The 19,308-nt window shown below is 36.5% G+C and overlaps 1 protein-coding gene across 1 annotated transcript; it reads left to right on the top strand.

Moving 5' to 3' along the window:
• Positions 1-1,628: 1,628 nt before the first annotated feature.
• LOC136448478 (cadherin-related family member 1-like) lies at positions 1,629-17,466 on the top strand. The gene is made up of 31 exons (XM_066448049.1): positions 1,629-1,697; positions 3,809-3,868; positions 4,093-4,170; positions 5,041-5,198; positions 5,594-5,650; positions 5,943-6,035; positions 6,247-6,336; positions 6,735-6,845; positions 7,099-7,233; positions 7,471-7,552; positions 7,824-7,948; positions 8,184-8,381; positions 8,738-8,902; positions 9,250-9,333; positions 9,817-9,928; positions 10,422-10,540; positions 10,906-11,032; positions 11,149-11,195; positions 11,494-11,598; positions 11,896-12,036; positions 12,384-12,475; positions 12,800-12,886; positions 13,024-13,092; positions 13,239-13,302; positions 13,766-13,890; positions 14,323-14,342; positions 14,592-14,628; positions 14,886-14,921; positions 15,168-15,351; positions 16,187-16,291; positions 16,554-17,466. The coding sequence occupies exons 2-31, from the start codon at positions 3,817-3,819 to the stop codon at positions 16,647-16,649; spliced, it is 2,994 nt and encodes a 997-aa protein (XP_066304146.1). The 5' UTR covers positions 1,629-1,697; positions 3,809-3,816; the 3' UTR covers positions 16,650-17,466.
• The last annotated feature ends 1,842 nt before the right edge of the window (positions 17,467-19,308 follow it).

Genomic DNA, 19,308 nt, shown 5'->3' with positions numbered 1-19,308 from the left:
ATAGAGGCTTAAGCATTTCTGTAGAATATTTAGAAAAATGGTGAATCTTTTTATGACAACTGAAACATGTTTCATTCTAAATACATACTTCATTTCATTCCACGTGCTGGTAATCAATTGAATGCATGGAAAAGTACATGTAGTTAGAAACGGTGAATACAATTTATATGCGTTTGTCAACTTTTTGTATTATTGATTATAAAAATTATGTACATAAATGAATGTATTGATAATAAACCAACCACTTTCGTCAATATTGGCCAAAATAAACACAGATCGCAGAAAAAGTGATCCTAACCTGCAAAATAAAATGTATCATGAAGGTAAATAACATTGTTCATAGTTAAATGTATAATTCACAACTTCTTCAAAATACGGTATAATAGTAAATAGTTTATATCCGTAGTCTGTAGAAAACTTCAAGATAAGGTACACTATATAGTTGACCATCATTTGCATATAGTATATCGATGATGTAAATTGCATTGCTTAGGCACTACACAAATAATTACGATATCTTTCTTTATGACATATCTTGATAAATGATTTTTAGACCAGTTTGCTTCTGACATGTTTTTACGTTTCTTTGGTTGATGATGCACTTTTTGCTGCAATATGCATGGCACATGCTAATAATAAACTTAGTGCAAAAATCACTTTGTACCTCGCTCTGAATTTGTTCTCACCTGCAATAACGCGATAGGTAGACACGTTTGTTGAATAGGTACACGCTCAGACTACGTTTGAAGACATATATGTGATTTTATTTCAATCATACAACCACACCGAATGCCTTCTTGATGTTTTGTAGCTATTCTCTTAATTACGTTTGTCGTAGCAGCATTAAACAATACAGCTCATTCAAGAAAAATAAAACATTAATATGCAGCGATCTAGTTCGACAAGAAGTATGTAATTTCGTGTTATTTCTTTTGATATGGACGTGTCCCTACTTTTTAGGTTATTAGATTAACGGCAATACTTTTAGAACTCGTATTATGACTTAAGGTACAAAATTACTGAAACATTCAACAACGTTAAAAAGGGTTAAAATAAAAAGATAGTTCTAGAGAAAAATAAAGGTGCCGCCTTAAGGGAGTGCAGGGTGGAAAACGCCCAGACTCCCATATACCGTTTATGATGTCACAAAAAAGATACTTACAACGCCCAGGTAACAGTCTGAATAACAAAGAAGGCTACAAATGCCTTCAGTTGTGTGTGCACAAAGAAATTAAGGGGTTAATACCACCACCTTAGGTGAGTAAAGGTTAAATGCCAGGTGTTCGTGTTCCCACGGACAGTTAGAGTCCTCCCATTGTATCAGACATCGGCTGGTTGATTTGGATGCTTTTGTTTGTATCAACGGTCCAACCGGTTTTCTGACCCGACATACCTACCGTATGTCTACTTTGTTTTGGATACGCAAATCGATTCTCTTTCACAAGCAACATAAACAAAACTGGTTAACCGATATTTTCTCAGGCTCAAGAAATTAATTGGTAAAGCAGTTCGTGTATTGTATGTAATAATAGATGGCTGAATGTCAATTAGGACGTTTAAAAGTTGTATTATTCTAGGATTTACGGTACTTATTCTGAGGGACGTAAGCTGGGTGTGGTGAGAAAAGTATCAGTGCCATTTTGTACACCGTTCGAGAAGGTTGGCGAAGTGTTTTTCTACTCTACTCCTTTCAAGAGGTAAGAGTTTCTTCCAATTCTTTTACTGTTGAATTGAAAAGTTTCACCGAAACGTGCGTTTTTAAACTGGCTTTTGTATACATATGTTTAGGTAGGAGACCGTGGGAATAAACCAAAATACTATTGGCCTGAGGGATCTGGTCTCCTAAATGTTTTTTCTGTTTTTTACTATCTTGATATGAACGCACTTTAGTACTATCAGATATGTGTATCATCCGTTGCTAAGTATTTAACTTCAAATATGGAAAATATTCAAGTTCTCAGTTACAGTATGCTTCAAATGGTTAGAAGCTACGCTACTGAAACTGTTACTTTCACAGACACCAATTCATCACATTTCTATTCACCAGAGAGAAAATCACTCAATAACGGCGTATATATATAGCACGATGCATGTTTTTTCTAATATCGTTTTGCTGATACAGTACATGCGACTTGTTTACTATGCTGGTGGTATAACAAGTGTGGGAGGGGGGATGGCCTTGAATGCGTAGTGTCATTGTGTAGTATACACTCGACTGGACGATGCCGGGTAATTTGCCTGTAGGTATGTTATCTGCATATTCGGTAATCGGTATTTAAGAAATAACAATATGTAACTGACGTAAATATATAGCTTTATGGCAACTTATTGTATCGTTTAACTTTCAAAAAAGTGATAGGCATACGATTTCAGTAAAATTCTTGTAATAAGATTGGGAGCAAAATTAGGCGAGAGACATTTTGGGTGGCACCTAAATATGCACAATTTGAATATTCCTATAACGCAAGACCCCAGTCAAGGTTGAGAATGACTCAACAAATTTTGGTTGCATTATTTCACATTTTATACTAGTAGCCATGTGGTGTTAGTCATCGGTAGAACCACATCGTCATGTCAAGGTAATTATAAGGTTACCTATTGTCTATGGGAACCTGGTTTTCGCTTGCCCCCATGTGTTCTTATGTGGTTTAGACGGCTCGTCGCTTTAGTTTCTTGCCACTATAGTACTGCATCAAGGATAACCATATGCAGCAGCTTGAAACAGAAATTAGCAATTCTGCGGTGATATCTGTAAGAAATAAAGTCACCGTATCATTCTCTTCCTCATTATCATGTTAACTTACACCTGGCTGACTTGCATCCCATTTTAGTTGTGTAATCAGTCGTAAATATGTGGTGAGGTTACGCCATTTTGAAGGTTATGTCCTCATATATCTAAACTTAAAGATGAATCTGAATCATATCAAAGAAATAGAAAATGCGTCAGTGCTAGGACGGTAAAATACCATTATTACCTTATCTGACTCTGAACCAATTACCAAGTACTTAATAATCTTGAATCACTAATACTTACTAATATATAACTAAATGGAATAGGGAGTGGTACTTTGATATCTTCTCAGACGCGTTGGACAAGCCAGAAGAAATACACGGTTTTTGCATCAGTCTCCCGAACCTCTATTCAGCTAATGTTTTTGTGAGAACTGAACTGGCTTCGGGCGCGGCGGATTCTTGTGCAGTGACTTGTTGCCGCAATAACACGCATATTAAATTCACCGTATGAGCAGTAGATTATGGCATGACTTAACACTATTTGTCTTTTCACATAAACAGCAACAAAGAATACCTGACTATAGAATTTGGCTCCATAATGTGAATAAATGACAAACAAAACAAATAGATTTTTTTCTCATTTAAAGTCGGTTGCTTCAAAGAGTCAGTTTACAGTGACAATTGTGGTTTTCATGTGATAACCTCAGATAATAGCCTTTCCCATGGGAAAATTTGGTACATTTCAATAAGTGTAGCGTGTTAACTAGTATATAATGTTGACGTTACATATAGATGTAAAATACGCTAAGTCCTATCTATTTTGATGCCATTTAGATGTTGGCTTCACAAAATGAAGGTATACTACATAAATTAGCTTTATCTCTTGTCAGTATGTCGGCCCAGTTTTAGACATCTAAGTATAAAGCGTGTAGTACTACATTCAGCATATGGTTGATATTACCATAGAAGCGTTCAATCGCAAATAGAAATACATTAAAAAAATCCAGGTAAATTCGTATATATGCATTGATGTTGTTGCTCCTGAATTATGCATATCTTTGATTCCGACGTGTAGATGCAGTCATGAGGACAAGACAGTGGTTTATTGTGCTGATCACCTGTGTAGGTGTAACAGGTGAGAAAATACCTGGAATGAAGTAAAAAGTGTATTCCATATATCATGTCTGTGATTAACATTATCGAATTCTCATAGACTGTCTATAGTATTAATTGTACCTTGATTAGTTGAAATGAACGGCAAATCATACGTTAAAATTGGAACAATGACATTTGACATTTACACAAACGTTTCCAGTAGACATTGATATAAATCATAAAGAAATCATCGTTGTGTTGTAGTGAGCGTTCAGCCGCCTGAGTTCCTGAACGTTGAGACAGAACTTAACGGCAAACAGATCTCAGAAAACACTCCAGTTGGTACGTTGTCTATTTTTTTTTATCTAGGTCTCATATGTATTGCTAGCCTGGAGTTCAGCCTTATTAGCTTTAGTCCGCTACCCAAGCTCCGCTCCTCGCCAACAATTATTGGCGAGGAGCGGAGCTTGGGTAGCGGACAAAAGCTAATAAGGCTGGACTCCAGACCAATATGTTATAGCTCCATAGCAATTATTTTTTCACAAATGGCTTGAAAGATATTTCCAATGTCTTACATATCATCATTATTTGATTTATTCATTGAGATTGCTGCCTTTGCCACGCAAATCGAATGTTATGTTTGCACTTAGTAAGAACCTGGTGAATTCATTAACTTAAATAAGAAATGTAGTAACAGATTCAAGGTAGATTTCATCATACATGTGGTCTACTGGATATAGAATGCAATAGTTCAAAACAAATTAACTAGTGTATTTTAAACTTTTATGTTGATATCTTATATGAAACTGAGTAAACTAATAACGTTTCTAACCTGAACAGAAAATATATAAGATATTGAGAAATTAACTTGAATCTTTACTACAGGATTAATACATCTGTATACTCAGACGTTTCAAGCGCCCATCAGGAAGCTTCTTTTCTTTAAGTGAATAAAGATAAAAGCTGAAAAAAGTGTATTCGATTTGTGATATGTATGTGATAAACATACAAAAATCATTGAAAAAAAGCTGCCGGATGGGCGCTTGAAACATCTAAGTAATACTGTATACAAATTTATTAATCCAGTAGTAAAGATCCAATTATATTCCTATTTTCCTGACCTGGATGTCTAATATTCTCAAACGTATATAAGATATCATTTTAGTAATTTGAAATCTCCATCTTGTTGCAATTCTCATTAATCTGTTTCAGGTACATCAATTTTTCAAGTCCGCGCTATTGACCGAGAAGACGGAAATCCGTTGCAGTTTTTCATTACCGGCGACTCCTTCGACATCACCGATGCAGGGCTGAATGCTCAACAGGAAAGTTTGGGAGACATAACGGTGGCTAAGATTTTGGATCGTGAGGTTAGATATAGTTTTTTTTTTCTTTCCCGTTTGTTTGTGAACATAATGTTTGTTTGTTTGTTTGTTGTTTTGTTTATTTGTTTGTATGCACTCCTTTCGGTCTTTTTGTCGGTCGGGTTGTCTGTCTGTCTGTCTGTCTTTCGGTCGGTCGGCCGGCCGATTGGTCGGTCGATGTCAGTGAAACAAAGGGCAATCTTGGTTATCGCCCCCTAGGGTATTTCTGTATTACTGCAAAAGAACTTCTGCTTTTGATATAAAATGTTTTAAACATGCCATGGTCATGATTTTAGGACACAGATAGATATAGTTGATATCAAAGTGTGCTGTGTATTTTTTATGAGAGATATATTCTTGTGTGATGTTTTCATGCATGTGCAATTTCATGTTTTTTTTAGACAAACCCCATTATCACGTTTGCACTGACTGTACGTGACGGAATTGGAGGACATGAGGTCTGTTTTGCACATTTTGTTTGTCAATAAATTATTATTTACCCAGCACAGCGACATGTTATGAGATAATGATCGTAGTTTGGCTAAGTATCACTAAGATATAAACAAGGAATGCTTCATTTGTATAAAAAATCTTTAATTTTTCACAATAGCCGTAACAACAATACCTTACAGTGGTGGTGCAGAGCTAGAGGCAACGTATGTCGCATCTTTTCAAAAGGCAGGAGATCGCAATGCTTCTTAATGCTTTTATATTCATGTGCGTGTTTTTTTGTTGTTGTTCAAATTGAAGATCACATACAACGATATTCATGTCAACATCGTTGACTATAATGACAACTCACCACAGTTCCAAAACACGCCCTACGAAACCAGTATCAGTGAGGTAAGTGTCTGTTACATTCAATCTATCTACATCATCCACTGATTGAAAATTACTGTTGCATTTTCAAACATATAAGCCATTAGAAGATAAACAATTATGCTGACTTATTGCGAGATGCTGTTCAATATCAATCAATATTTACTTCTGGTCTTTTTGAAGGTGTCCAGCTAAATTCTACCTGATTATTGTATTTTTTCGTATATCTTGACAGACTGCAGATATTGGGACGTCCATCTTTCAAGTTGCAGCGACTGACATAGACAGTGGCGCCAATGGTGCCATCAACTTTCATCTAACTTCGGTGGGTTTTATTTTTTGGTGCTCCTTTTGTAGTTGTTGTAAGTTTAGTATTGATTTAGATAATAGCTAATGATTGGTTAAATAGTTCAGAAATCAGATGTTGAGACGTATCAATCATGGCATGAGATGTGCCAATCAGAAGCCAGGATTCTCTAATCGGATTTTGATTTAACCAATCCGATGTTTAGATTAAAGTTTACAATTTTTGTGGCTTTGTACTTCTCTGGCTTCGGAGGCTCATTGGCAGCTCTTTTTCACCCCAACATCTGCTTGGTTAGTTTTGCCCGAAACACATAAACAACATTGCCTGAATAGCGTATTACCTCCTGTTAACATATCAATGTCTTTTACACAGTTAAAGGCAAGTGTACATAACCTTTTTCCTATGTCTTTCCATAGAACACAAACTCTTTTGACATCGATTCGGTGAGTGGGTGGATCACACTTAAAGACAGGACGGACATTGAATCGGAGTCAGAAACAGCGTATGCAGTCACTGTCCAGGCAACTGTAAGACGAAACTTCTACATTTGTCTATTTTTTTTTTTTTAAATTTCATTACGATAGCTCGTATGTGTACAAGAAATAATTTTGATCTAATATAATCCGTGGCAATCATGGTTGAAATAACGCAACACATGTCCTTAGATGCGCAGCATTTACAAAGTGTAAATAGCAAGCTTGAAGTCCATGTATGTTTCATGATATCAGATAAAAACATAATATCGTTTAAAGACAATAGATAAGTTGTCGTTCCTTCCAGGATGGCGGAAACCCATCTTTATCGACGTCTGTGGACGTGTTTGTGGCAGTCGATGATGTACAGAACAGGGCCCCTGTGTGGATTGGGGAACCTTATGACGTGTCCATCAAAGAGGGTGATACCAACAGTCGGCTGGTAATAAAATTAAACATTTTTTTAAATTTAAAAAAAAGACAGAAAATAGGCAATTCATTTATAAAGTGTCATGGAATATCTACCTCTTCTTGCTTTTGGCATCATTTTATTATCAGTTAGATCACATCAGAGTTGCTTGCAATAAATTCGTATGGTAAATAGATGTACTTAGATGTTCAATACTGATGGTGTAGGATCTTCAGATGAATAAAATGCTATACTCTATCTTTCTTTCAGGGCGCAACCGTTCTCACTGTTCAGGGTAGAGATGGGGACAGGTCCAATACAAACTCCGTCCGCTACCAGCTTGTTAGGGGAGGTATGTCACTCATTCTGCTACAAGATGCAAAACATACACTTCCATTTTTGTTAGATGATTTAATGTTATGTTGATATACCGTATCGTACGACCACGATCTACATATTCATGTTATCAAAGATACGATGTATTCCATCCATGCAAGAGTTCCTAATTCAAGTATAGAGTATATCAAGTTCAGTGCTTTAAAAACCAATATCTGACCTACTTAATTGATTGTTGAATGGAATGAATATGTCTTAAGTTCTAAGTATACATTAACACTTTTCAGATCCTTCGAACTATTTCAATGTCGGTACCACCAATGGAAAGTTTACGCTAAACCAAGACCTGGACAGGGAGGCACCAAGCATATTTTCCATCACCACGCCTGGAGTCTTCCTGCTGAGAATAAAGGTGCATATAGTCATCTTTAGAATGAAATTGTGGTACGTGTAGCTTACCGAACAACCGCATCCTACCATTGGTCTCTGAAAAAGTGGCATAGGTCTGTGTATAGGTCTGTGCCCCCTTACGGATCTTTGTGAGACCGCAGGTGTATTTTTGTTGGATACTTTGGAAGAGAATGACTCAAGAGGTGATTGATACACTTTTATCATGAAAATAATTGTACATGGTTAACATTATACAGGGAACCGAGTACAAGCCCGATGGGACAGTTTCCAACCCAGAGCAGTCCAGCGAAGTATCCGTGATCATTCGTGTTACCGACGCCAATGACAACCTACCCGAGTTTAACGAACAAGGTTACAATGTAGAAATCACCGAGAACCCAGCCGTGGACACACCGCTTCCCCGTCTAAGGATGACCGTGTCTGACAAGGACTCAGTAAGTACCAAATCTTCCCAACAATGACTCTCTTAGATGAATTACTAACAATTATACTAAAAAAAACACGCATTTTACTTCTATTTGGTCAGCTAAATCATACTTAAGTCTAAATGTAAGCTTAGTTTATGCTTTGCTTTATATCAATAGTATATGATTATGATGTAAAGCTATAATTATTGGTTATCAATGTCATCTATTTGTTTCTATTTGCTTACTCTAAATATAATTGTATTTGCAGGAACCTTTTGAAAGCTCAGAGTTTGCAGCTGTATGTTGCATTACTTTAGTAGGATACGATGTAAATGATCAGCATTGCTTGCTGATGTCAGTTTGTTTACTTTTTTGCTGAACAGTTGCCCAACAACTTGTTCAACTTGAGTGTCATCAACGACCCAAACAACGTCTTCGACATCGAGCCTAAAACCGTGCTGGGAGGACAGGCTATCGTCAACCTGCTAGTCAACGACCCGTCTCAAGTGGATTATGAGACAACGCCCAATCACCAGATCGCCATTAGGGTATCTATCCATCTATCCATTTATCTAGCCATCTTACATTTTCTATCTAATGATGCGTATACGTATATGTTTATCCATCTTAGATCGTCTATCTATGGAATGCTATATATCTATCTACCTATCTTTCTATCTACGTTTATATGAATAGCTGTCTCATTTATCCCACTATAAGTATATCTGTCTGGCTGTATATCGACCAATCTAGCAGCTGCCACCATCATTTTAGGTTAATGCTGATCCATCTAGGGATCTAGCTGTTATGCATTACACTTAGAACGAAAACATGGATATATTTGTATTGTACCATAACGTCGATTCATGATACACAATTACATTTCTTTTATTAGGTTCAGGCAACTGAGTTTCTACCTGGTGGTGGAAACCCTCAGCAGACGTCTGTTCCTGTAGTCATCAACATCAAGGACGCCCCAGTAAGTTCAACAGCATCAATCTAGCCATATCTAGGGTCTGCATATTGATAAAAGAAAATTTGGGACAAAATAGGAGCTAAATGGATCATGGATTAAGATACTTTTGATGTTTAGAATCAAAGTAGTTCACTTCACTTACTCTGTGATTTGATTCATTTGTCATATAAAATAGTGATATATAATGATATATAATGGTATGTAATCAAATTATATGTAATATCAAATGACCAGGCCTTCTAATACCATATACACCTAGGAACAGGCGGACAATTAACTTTTAATATCACCCTATACGTCATGCAAGTGATAAGTACAATAACAATAATTCTGATTTTGTATTAATAGTGCCATTGCCTCTCTATTCAGCTGTCGTCAAAGATAATAATAAATACACAAGGGATACCTGTTTATAGTATATATCTGTAAATATCGGTGTTTGAAAATGAAACCTTGCCAATGCAACTTGTGTCTAATCCTTGTCAGGAGAGTAACAACCGAATCTTTAATCTGGACGTGACTGAGAACTCATCGCCTGGCACCAATGTTGGCACAGTCAGAAGGGACGGAGAGACTGGTGTAGACTTCTGTATTGTAGGTATGTTGAAACTGAATTTGACTCAAGCTATCTATGAATCGTTGTGACCTTATGAATAGGGCGACTGCATTCAAGAAGTAAGCAAAATCTAGCAGGTACATGCATGTAGGATAATATATATGTGTACTCACCATAGATATAAAACAAAAGAAAAGTTGTGTTACAATATAACATGGGCATTGAATAAGCTTGCCTTCATTGTACTAGAAAAGTTGTTTTATAGAAAGACAGTCATACATGTACAAGTTACCACCAATGCTACAGTATGATCTAACATTGTTACCAATGTTTTCATTGAGCATATCTACAGTGACCGTTTTATCTTAGTGCCTTGAGAGGACACTATATATGGACAAGTTTTATTGTATATACATATACATATACCTGGCAAACACAGTAACCTGTAGATTTTTGTACCGCAATGAAAATAAAATGCATCATTAAATGCCCGTATGTTAGTGCATGATAACAACAAAGCATATTTCTATACCAGGTGGAAATACAAACAGCACGTTTGCAATAGACAAGTCCGCTGGCCTGGTGACCTTGGTAACACAGCCAGACCGAGAGATGAAGGCTCTGTACGAGATTGTCATCAAGAAAGTACCTACGGTAAGTTTACATTAACATTATCAATTAGAACCATCAGATTATCAGGGTATATCTAAGCCATAAAAGATTTCTTTTGGTATATGACGAATCACATGATATGCATTACCTATAACATTTTGCCATAGAAAACATATTGTCATATTATGCAAACACTGTGGTCCAGTAATATGACGGCATATTACAAATAAGTACGAGTACCAGTAAGATAACAACATGTTGTTACAAAATAGGTACATTAATCAAAGTACAGAACAATATCCAACTTTGAACAATCAAAGTCTCAAATAAAACAGACCATTAGATCAAGGCAAATTCATCATTATGATGATTACTAAGTGCATAATAAGTGTTGATTGAACTTTCAGGGTTCCAATTGTCCATCGGGGCCGATTGCATACGACGATAACGATGCTACTCTAAACAAGGCACTCATTACGATAAACGACATGAACGACAACAACCCAACATTTCCAACAAAGGTGTACTACGCAGGTAAAACACTTTTGAAGTATGTGGTATCAAATATTATTGAGATCATATTTGTAGTCCACTTCAGCACTTGCAGGCACAGGAATATGCAATGATCAAGTATGTTGTATGTTTATTAGGAATACCGGCTGATACCACATTCGACAGACCTATAACTCAGGTCCAGGTAAGATATATATACAGTTTATCTTCTTTATTTCAATACTGTTTTGCTTTGAAAATACGAAATTTTTGCATTTAGCATATTGTAGTTCAACAGTAATGTAAATAGATGAAAATAAGTTCCTATACGCTTGTAATTACTTTGAAAAAGCGTTGAAATTTTATTATTACTATCATCGTTATTACTGAGTATGTTTGTATTGTTGTCTGGCAATGTCTTTTGGCAGCTGCCTTCAACCTTCGTTGCCTGCGACGGCCTAAACCGTGCAATGTACCAACACATCATTTCTTCTCCTTTGCAGGCATTTGACGCCGATGCAGGAGTAAACAGTGCTATCACGTACAGCATCACATCAGCTGAGTTCATCGCCAACAGGAATGACATCACGGGGGAACAGAGTAGACCGGTGAGTTGAAATCAATAGATATTCAATCTGTCTTATCATCATAAATGTCGGAGAATTGAAATGTCAGCATTTATCCTTAAGCATTACCAGCCACGGAGTATCTGCACATATACTAGCTTTCAAATGTTAGATAATATGTTCAAAGCTGCAAAACGTTAGCATACTTCAAGTTCTTTTTTTTTTTGGTTTCGTAAATTCTTGACCAATGATATAGGCACATTATGTGTCAAAGGAAATTCATGTAATTGTGAGAAGCTTGACTTCATATGTCTAATAACTTTATTTGTTCTGAAACAGGTGCCTAACGCATTTCGGGTGGACCCCCAAACAGGGCAACTCCAAACCAACCAACTCTTCACCGATTACCAGAATGGTTACTTTACAGCCAACGTCCGAGCTCGGGACGGCGCTGGGAGAACCGATGATACGGAAGTCAGGGTAAGCTTTCACGCTTAATGTGGCATGTGTCTTATATACCCCCATTGCACTAGGACGGCACTCTCGCCACGCTCTCACTGCGATGTAAGATTTAACAGTGTTTCATGGATAAAGATGAATCCTTTTACGCCTTGTGTGTTTGGTTGTCTTTTTTTAGCCATGATTTTGCATATTGCATGATATTCCAATTATAAAATCAAGGATTAGAAAAATCCTATCTAGGTCGCAGCGAGAGCGCAATGTAATTGCCATCTATTCCAATAAGGGTCTTAACAAATTTGAGAATATGATAACATAAAGTCTGTGTCTTCAATTACAGAGATGTGTACTCTTAAAATCCAACACAGGCATACGCGTTACCTGCGCAGTACGGACTGAGCACAGTGTTTGACACTAGCCCAGATACACTGAAGCCGCCTAGGATACAGGAATGTCTGAGGTGAGAAAGCAACAAGCTGACTAAGCCTGTGCAGACATAGGCTAACCATAAATCAGGAAATTATGCTTATACAGTCGTATTATTAATAGTGGAGATGCTTGAAAGCATCACAGCACTATTTGATGGGGATATTTTGACTTGCTTGTCCAAAAATGACAATTGATCATATGAACTAGTCTACACTTTTTTTTGTAAATTGAAAGCTTTTGTTATAAGGCGGTTAACACCACAACACTATTTTGATTCGCTTGTCCAAAAGTGACAATCTATTATACATTGTATACCAGTTCCTTTGTAAAACGACAGCTGTTGTTCTGATTCCAGGCGCCTGGAGGAGCGAACAGGCCGCAGGGTGGTCTACCAAGGACTGCACTATGGCACAAACAGCCAGGGAAACGTTAACAAACAACAGTGAGTTCTTTACTGGACAAACACAAAGTCCCATGCAGATGAATTTGAGTCTTAGATGTTATATCTTTTAAAATAAAACCTCAATTCTATTATACAATTATCTTTGCAACTCATATTCTTTCTTACCTTATTTTCAGATCTCAAGCGCGCTACTACCTTGTTGACGACACCACAAACATGGTACTAACTTCACAAGAGGGAATGAAGTAGGTGAAACCGTGAAAATTGCTTTGATTTTACAGTCAACCAAGATATCTCATATTGATACCTATTCCTAGAATCTTATTTCTGATATTTGATATGTCCGTATATGTATATCTATGAAAGCTATGCTTTGCTTTATTTCCCTAAGAGTTGTTGATGGGATTGACTGGAACACCCTTCGACCAGAGTGCCCACCCCCAGCCGGAACTCGTGTAAGTGATTGCATTATTTATCTGACGTTGTTGTTTGTTTGGACAGTACAAGCTAAAGATGCGGACATATCTAATTGATCCACTCACACTGGGAAGAACCCCTACTCTTTTCGATAAGTGTCTTGGGTTCTTTAATGTGCTCGAGGTGTGGCTCTACTTAGAAACCGGGCCTTCATTTAATGTTCTATTCAAGTGACGTCCCTAACCGAAGCTAGGTACTGATTTTCACGTGATTGAAGTGATGAAATTGGTATCAAGTGCCTTTCCCAAGGCCACAATGTTTTAACAGGGCATGTCACGATCCGAACCCAGGACCACTTGGTTCTGGACCAAACAACTTTCCATTATGCCAGGATAATGGCGTGTGATAAGCTTACTCTTGAAATGTATAAGCTCTTGAATCAAAAATATTTGACTTAGAAATATTCTTTGGTTGATAAAGAATTTGATTGTTTATTTTCAGAGCGCTCAGGTCGGCAGTGATTATGAGGGATTCAGTAATTGGGAAGCGTTTCTCGTCGCCCTTGCCGCACTCCTGCTCTTGGCCCTCCTCCTCTTGTTATGTCTCCTCTGTTACTGCCGACACTGGTAAGACACAAGTCGTATAAACAATAAGAATGCTGTTTTGTGTATATTGAAATGAAATGCTATTGTACATACCAATGCTCACACTTCACACTCACACATAAAAGTATAGATCTACGGAAGAATAGTGGAATATCAGTTTCACTTTTTCTAATTTCATTTACATTTTATTTTACCGAGGGACATCACACCTCAGGCCTGCGGCCTGTTTTTCAGCTGTCCCTGGAGACGTACATGTACAATACTCATTAACAACAATATACACACATTGTATAGCTAAAGATAGCAATTTCGGTCAAATAGCAATAAAATCATCTTACTACAGTCCTTTTGTAAAAGACGTTATTGTGGTCGGTTGTCTTTGTTCAGCAGAGAGTTTATTCAATAGTTTGATTCCATAGTGATGATGACGCGTGTTTCCTTTTCTTTTTCTAGGTATAAGAAGAAGATGCACAGTGAGTATTTAATTACATACCAATGCGCTATTCTGTAGAATACCTACTGACTAAACAAAAATGTATATAGTATTGGAATGATATTTTGAGCTTTAAGATCGTAAGATCTTTCAGTAGCTAGAATGACATGAGCTTCGAGTGCATTGTTCTTCGTTAATGATTATAATGCAATAAACATATTCACAAGACCTATAGACAAAGTATCATATGTTATCCAAAATGATCTAATATATGCACCTTGCTTCGTAGGCAAGTTGTTGGTAGAACCAGTACCGGAGCCCGCTACGTAAGTATAAAAAGAGCCTGATTTATATGTTTCGATAATGATGATATATTTTTTCACCTTGCTTCATCTTGTTTTTTTTTAACCTCTGGTACTAAATGTTACTAAATCTAACAGTTATACCTCTCTAAGTTAATCTTATTTTTGCATTACAATCTTGATTTCTTGTATCTTGAATCTTACATGACAGTCTAAAATTCAATCCATCTCTTGTACAATTCTCTCGTCTTTTCTTCTCTTCCTTTTCTTGGTCTTTTTAGAGAAGAGGACCTCACCCCAGTTTTCACAGAAAAGCAGTGAGTATTAAGATTATGATCATTTTCATTCACAAATATTATCTATACAACAAGGTTTTGTGTTCTATTATATTCTATACAACATATGCTAATAATTATAAACCGTAGTATTGTAGTTTTTTACTACTAGTTTTAGGATCTAAAAGTACAAAATAATATCTTTCTAACATTTGGTCATCGTTTTTTTACATTTACTTCGACATTGATATGAGGCACTTATTGATATTAATAAACGATGTATTTTAGGGAGCTAGAAACGCAGCTTGCTATCATGGATTTCGGACACGATGTCAAACCTGACCTCAACAGTCATGGGGTAACTTTTGCCTCCACAACTAAAACCCAACAAGCCATTGGCTACCACGAGTACATCAGCACACGGATTCCTCCTCAAGAACTGGGCAACCACAACGCTGCCTTCACCATGGAGGTACATCAATTTTAATAAGCAGTAGAATAATAATAATACTAATGATAATAATGATAATGATTCAACGGTTCTTGATGAAAATGTGCTGGATGTTGGCACATCGGCAGCCAAATCCGTAGTGTGTTTTTAGCACAAATTTAACAGATTAGCCAAAGAGGCTCGGTGGGCGTCATTCCACTGTGATGGTAGGAATATCGTAGACAGTGCCTTTCCCAAGGGCACAATGTCGGGGCATCGCGAGCATCGAACCTGAGACCTATTTGTTCTGAGTCCAACGCTCTAACCGTTGCGCCACACCGACGCCATAATAATAAGCAGTAATCATTAGAAAAAGTGGGATCATTCGTTTTCAACTGTCTCGAATAAAGGAGTCGAACGCAAGAAGTTAGGATTCAGTGCCAATAATTAGACTACAGTAGTCACATGCTATACAGTTCATCACTGTCCGTCCGCCCTTTTCATGTTATGTGTTACTGCAATTGGCCTACGGGTAAGACCTTGCATAAACTTTCAATTATATTAGATGGAACGCATTTCACCCTTCTTTTGAACAGAATCTGATACATAAGTGCGTTATCTAGCGTTCAAAGCCTTCCATGACATTTTACTTAGCATACCAATTCACATCAGTGCATCGCATACGTGTATCTGAACCGTGATTTGATTCTAGAAGCTTTGCTCACTTCTGTGATGTTCTTTCATCTTCAAAAAGACGTCCGTCTTCAAGGGCTCATCTTGTTATCTTGATGCCATAGGTAACAAGGCGGCATCTCTTTGAACCGTCTCCTATGTTAATCTTTTTCAACTTCTTACTCTCCCTTACCATGATCTATAGCGTGATGAGGAACCAGTTCACACCACCGTCTTCACCCGCGACCCCCGTGGGACTTCTACCGGCTACACTACCGGAGCCGCCGACGGAGAAGTTGTATCAACTACGGTGAGCTCAATTCTTAACAAACTTTCATATCCACGTCTCTTTTACTCGCTTATATTAGGTATTGAGCAATGTTGTGAACTGGTATGTTTGCTTCTGCATACATTATTACATACGTATACGAATTACTACGATGCCAACGTTTAGAATGAAGTACAATTAAAATCTAATGAATATTGGATGTACGAGTTGGGAATGTTTAAGATAAAAAGATAAGTTGTCATCATGAAAATCAAAAGTTTTGGCCTATTTTCTTGTCTTGTAGGTCTTCTCGAAGAAAACGGAAGTAGACAACACTATGATAAGTCTTCCTGTGTACGACGGGACCTACTACGAGCATGAGCAAAGCAGCAAGATTTAAACTTAAGACATAAAACATCGCGACGTGTATTAGCCATCTATGAACTACTATGTTCATGACCGTTGCCGTCAAGATATTTCAAAATCGTCAGCTGAATAAAAGTAAATTGTGTACTATGTTAACAGTCATATTATATTATCTTATTATATACATATATACCACATATGCGACCATGCTGTCCAGTCGAATGCAACAGCAAAGACTTGTTGAAAAACAGGTACAAGCCTGTTTTGGTCAAATATGTCTAGTTAAGTTTGATCTTATCAATTTGAAGGTAAACCAGGACCATAGTGTAGAACTAATTTGTCTAGCAATCTGTCTCATGAATATTGTGTCGAACAAAAATTATAACAAAAGTATGCATACGTAGGAAGAGACTTACATATACATTCTTTTAAATACATTTTTCCTATCTTATCGACACTGATTCTTTTTATTGTTGATGAATAGCTAGCCTTTAACATGCAGTGTGTTTTCCAAATATGTGAAGATTTATTCGTAGTTAATAGGTATTAGCCATACCTGTAAAGAAAATATTGTATTGCTCTATTAGTTCCTATACAGAATGCAAAGTGCAACGTATTTAAGATTTTTCGCTACGCTAGATACCAGAAGTGATTTAATGCAATTCTGATTTAGCCTAAGCAATGTAGGATTAATGTATATGCCGCAATCTACTTTTTATACATGTTAGTTTGCATAGGGTGTGCTCATTATCAATTGATTTTGAAACAGAATTAGGATAATATTTATAGATGAGTATAAGCATACACCAAGATTCTGAAGTATAAGAAATAGAAGCTTTATCGTTCAGCAACCTTGTCTTCGATGTCTTTTTTGCAGTGGAATATTTTTGTGTTTACGCGTTCAAATCAGATGATTTTCAAAATTTTGATGATCCAAACAGTTTTTCACTAAATGGTTAGAAGAAAAAGGAAAAACCAATTGATATTTTATGATAAATACCATTTATTATAGATTATACTTTTTCAAGGAATTTAAAGTGACGGTAGTACTCTGAAAATATCCAATGAGTTCATGATACTGCTTAGTGATAAATGCGTTACAAGATCCCTTTCCAGTCTGGCTATACTGAAAACTTGATTCCATAAATTACAGAAAATGCCTCTTGAAACATGATTTACTGCCTACTTCCATTCGACTGAGAGTCACAGAATATTCCTTAAGCCGTCACAATAGTTTTAAAAAACACAACATTTGGATCAATTTAGGTTATGTTTATTTCAGTAGCATTTAATACGTTTACAGGCAACAGATAGTACGGTACAAAATACAAATGTCTTTTCTTGTGTTCCTATTCCTTTGACTAACTTATTGTAATATCTTTATCATAACAATGTACTTAACGGTAAGCGTTGAATACCAAATACATACAACCCATCGTAAAATAACATGTACAATATATCAGTCTAGTGAATAAATCCTATTCTGTTTAATGCTGTGCATGGCCCTTAAAACACGATAGAGTCATTTAACAACATCAAAACAGATTGACTTTACTTTTATCATGTATTGTGTCCGGTGATTGGCATATGATATTTGTATTCCTAAGGTGTCACTAGTTCATCAATTTAAATCAAAGTGTATACAGAATATTTTTCAATAAAAGTGTTTCCTGTGATCTGATTTTTAAAGCAAGTTACACTAATAAAGTGTGACAAATCTAGCAGTTACAAATTATGTACATTGTACTTTCTTGAGAAACGATGTCATAAAGGGTTATACAGCAATTCGTAACAAGACACGGTTTCAATATATTCAAGGACGTTAACTTTACACGTCACTTCATAGTGAATAGCACAGGAACCGACTTATTACCATTGGAAAACTGGCACATGTACCACAACAAAGCTGTTTTGTACATCCGTTACTAACAATATTTTTGATTCAAGATCAAACGGTCCTTCATCGCCAACCTTTTTTTTAATAGATAAAAGGATTCTTTGAGAACATGCTCCAAGGACTCTTGTTCCCTGAAGACGGACGTACTACTTCAAAAGATAAGAAAGGTCTACAGGCACTTTTACTTCCATTGATTTTTGTAATGTTAAGATAAAATTAAATTTGAATGTACGTGGGTAGTTTACTCTCACAACAGAGAGTAAAGATGTCTGACTCGTTGTTACTAAACTTTGACATCCATAGTCTAAATTATCCTATAGAATATTGACAATGTCCAACCATAGACACTTATCAAAAGATCAGAACTTGAATATCACCCCCGGATAAACTAGATGTAAATTGAAGTTGTCATCGGCACTCCAATGATAAGTTCTTCTCACCAATTTACGACATGAACCATCGTTAACATGTCTTATAGATATCACTGATATATATTTTTTTTTTTGTATAACCGATACAACACCAAATAAATCTTCACATCGTCAGACGTGGAAAAACATAGACGTACCCTGCGTTTTCTTACTTGAAGTTATATATTTAAATTCTGATGCTGATATCTTCTTCATTGACATCTAAATGTTTGTTTCAACAAGAACAAGGCCACTATACATGGACACGGCATTTAAACTTACACTGTGTAACTCATTAGGTTACAACATTGTTGACTAAACATTCACAATATCTTGCCACCAACGTAGAAAATACGGAATTTCTTTCCACTTTGATTTAGCAAGTA

This window comes from Branchiostoma lanceolatum, chromosome 14 (assembly GCF_035083965.1).
Source record: "Branchiostoma lanceolatum isolate klBraLanc5 chromosome 14, klBraLanc5.hap2, whole genome shotgun sequence".
Classification (NCBI taxonomy): Eukaryota; Metazoa; Chordata; class Leptocardii; order Amphioxiformes; family Branchiostomatidae; genus Branchiostoma; species Branchiostoma lanceolatum.
Note: the sequence above shows the minus strand (reverse complement) of the source record. Positions and strands in the feature narration are given on the sequence as shown.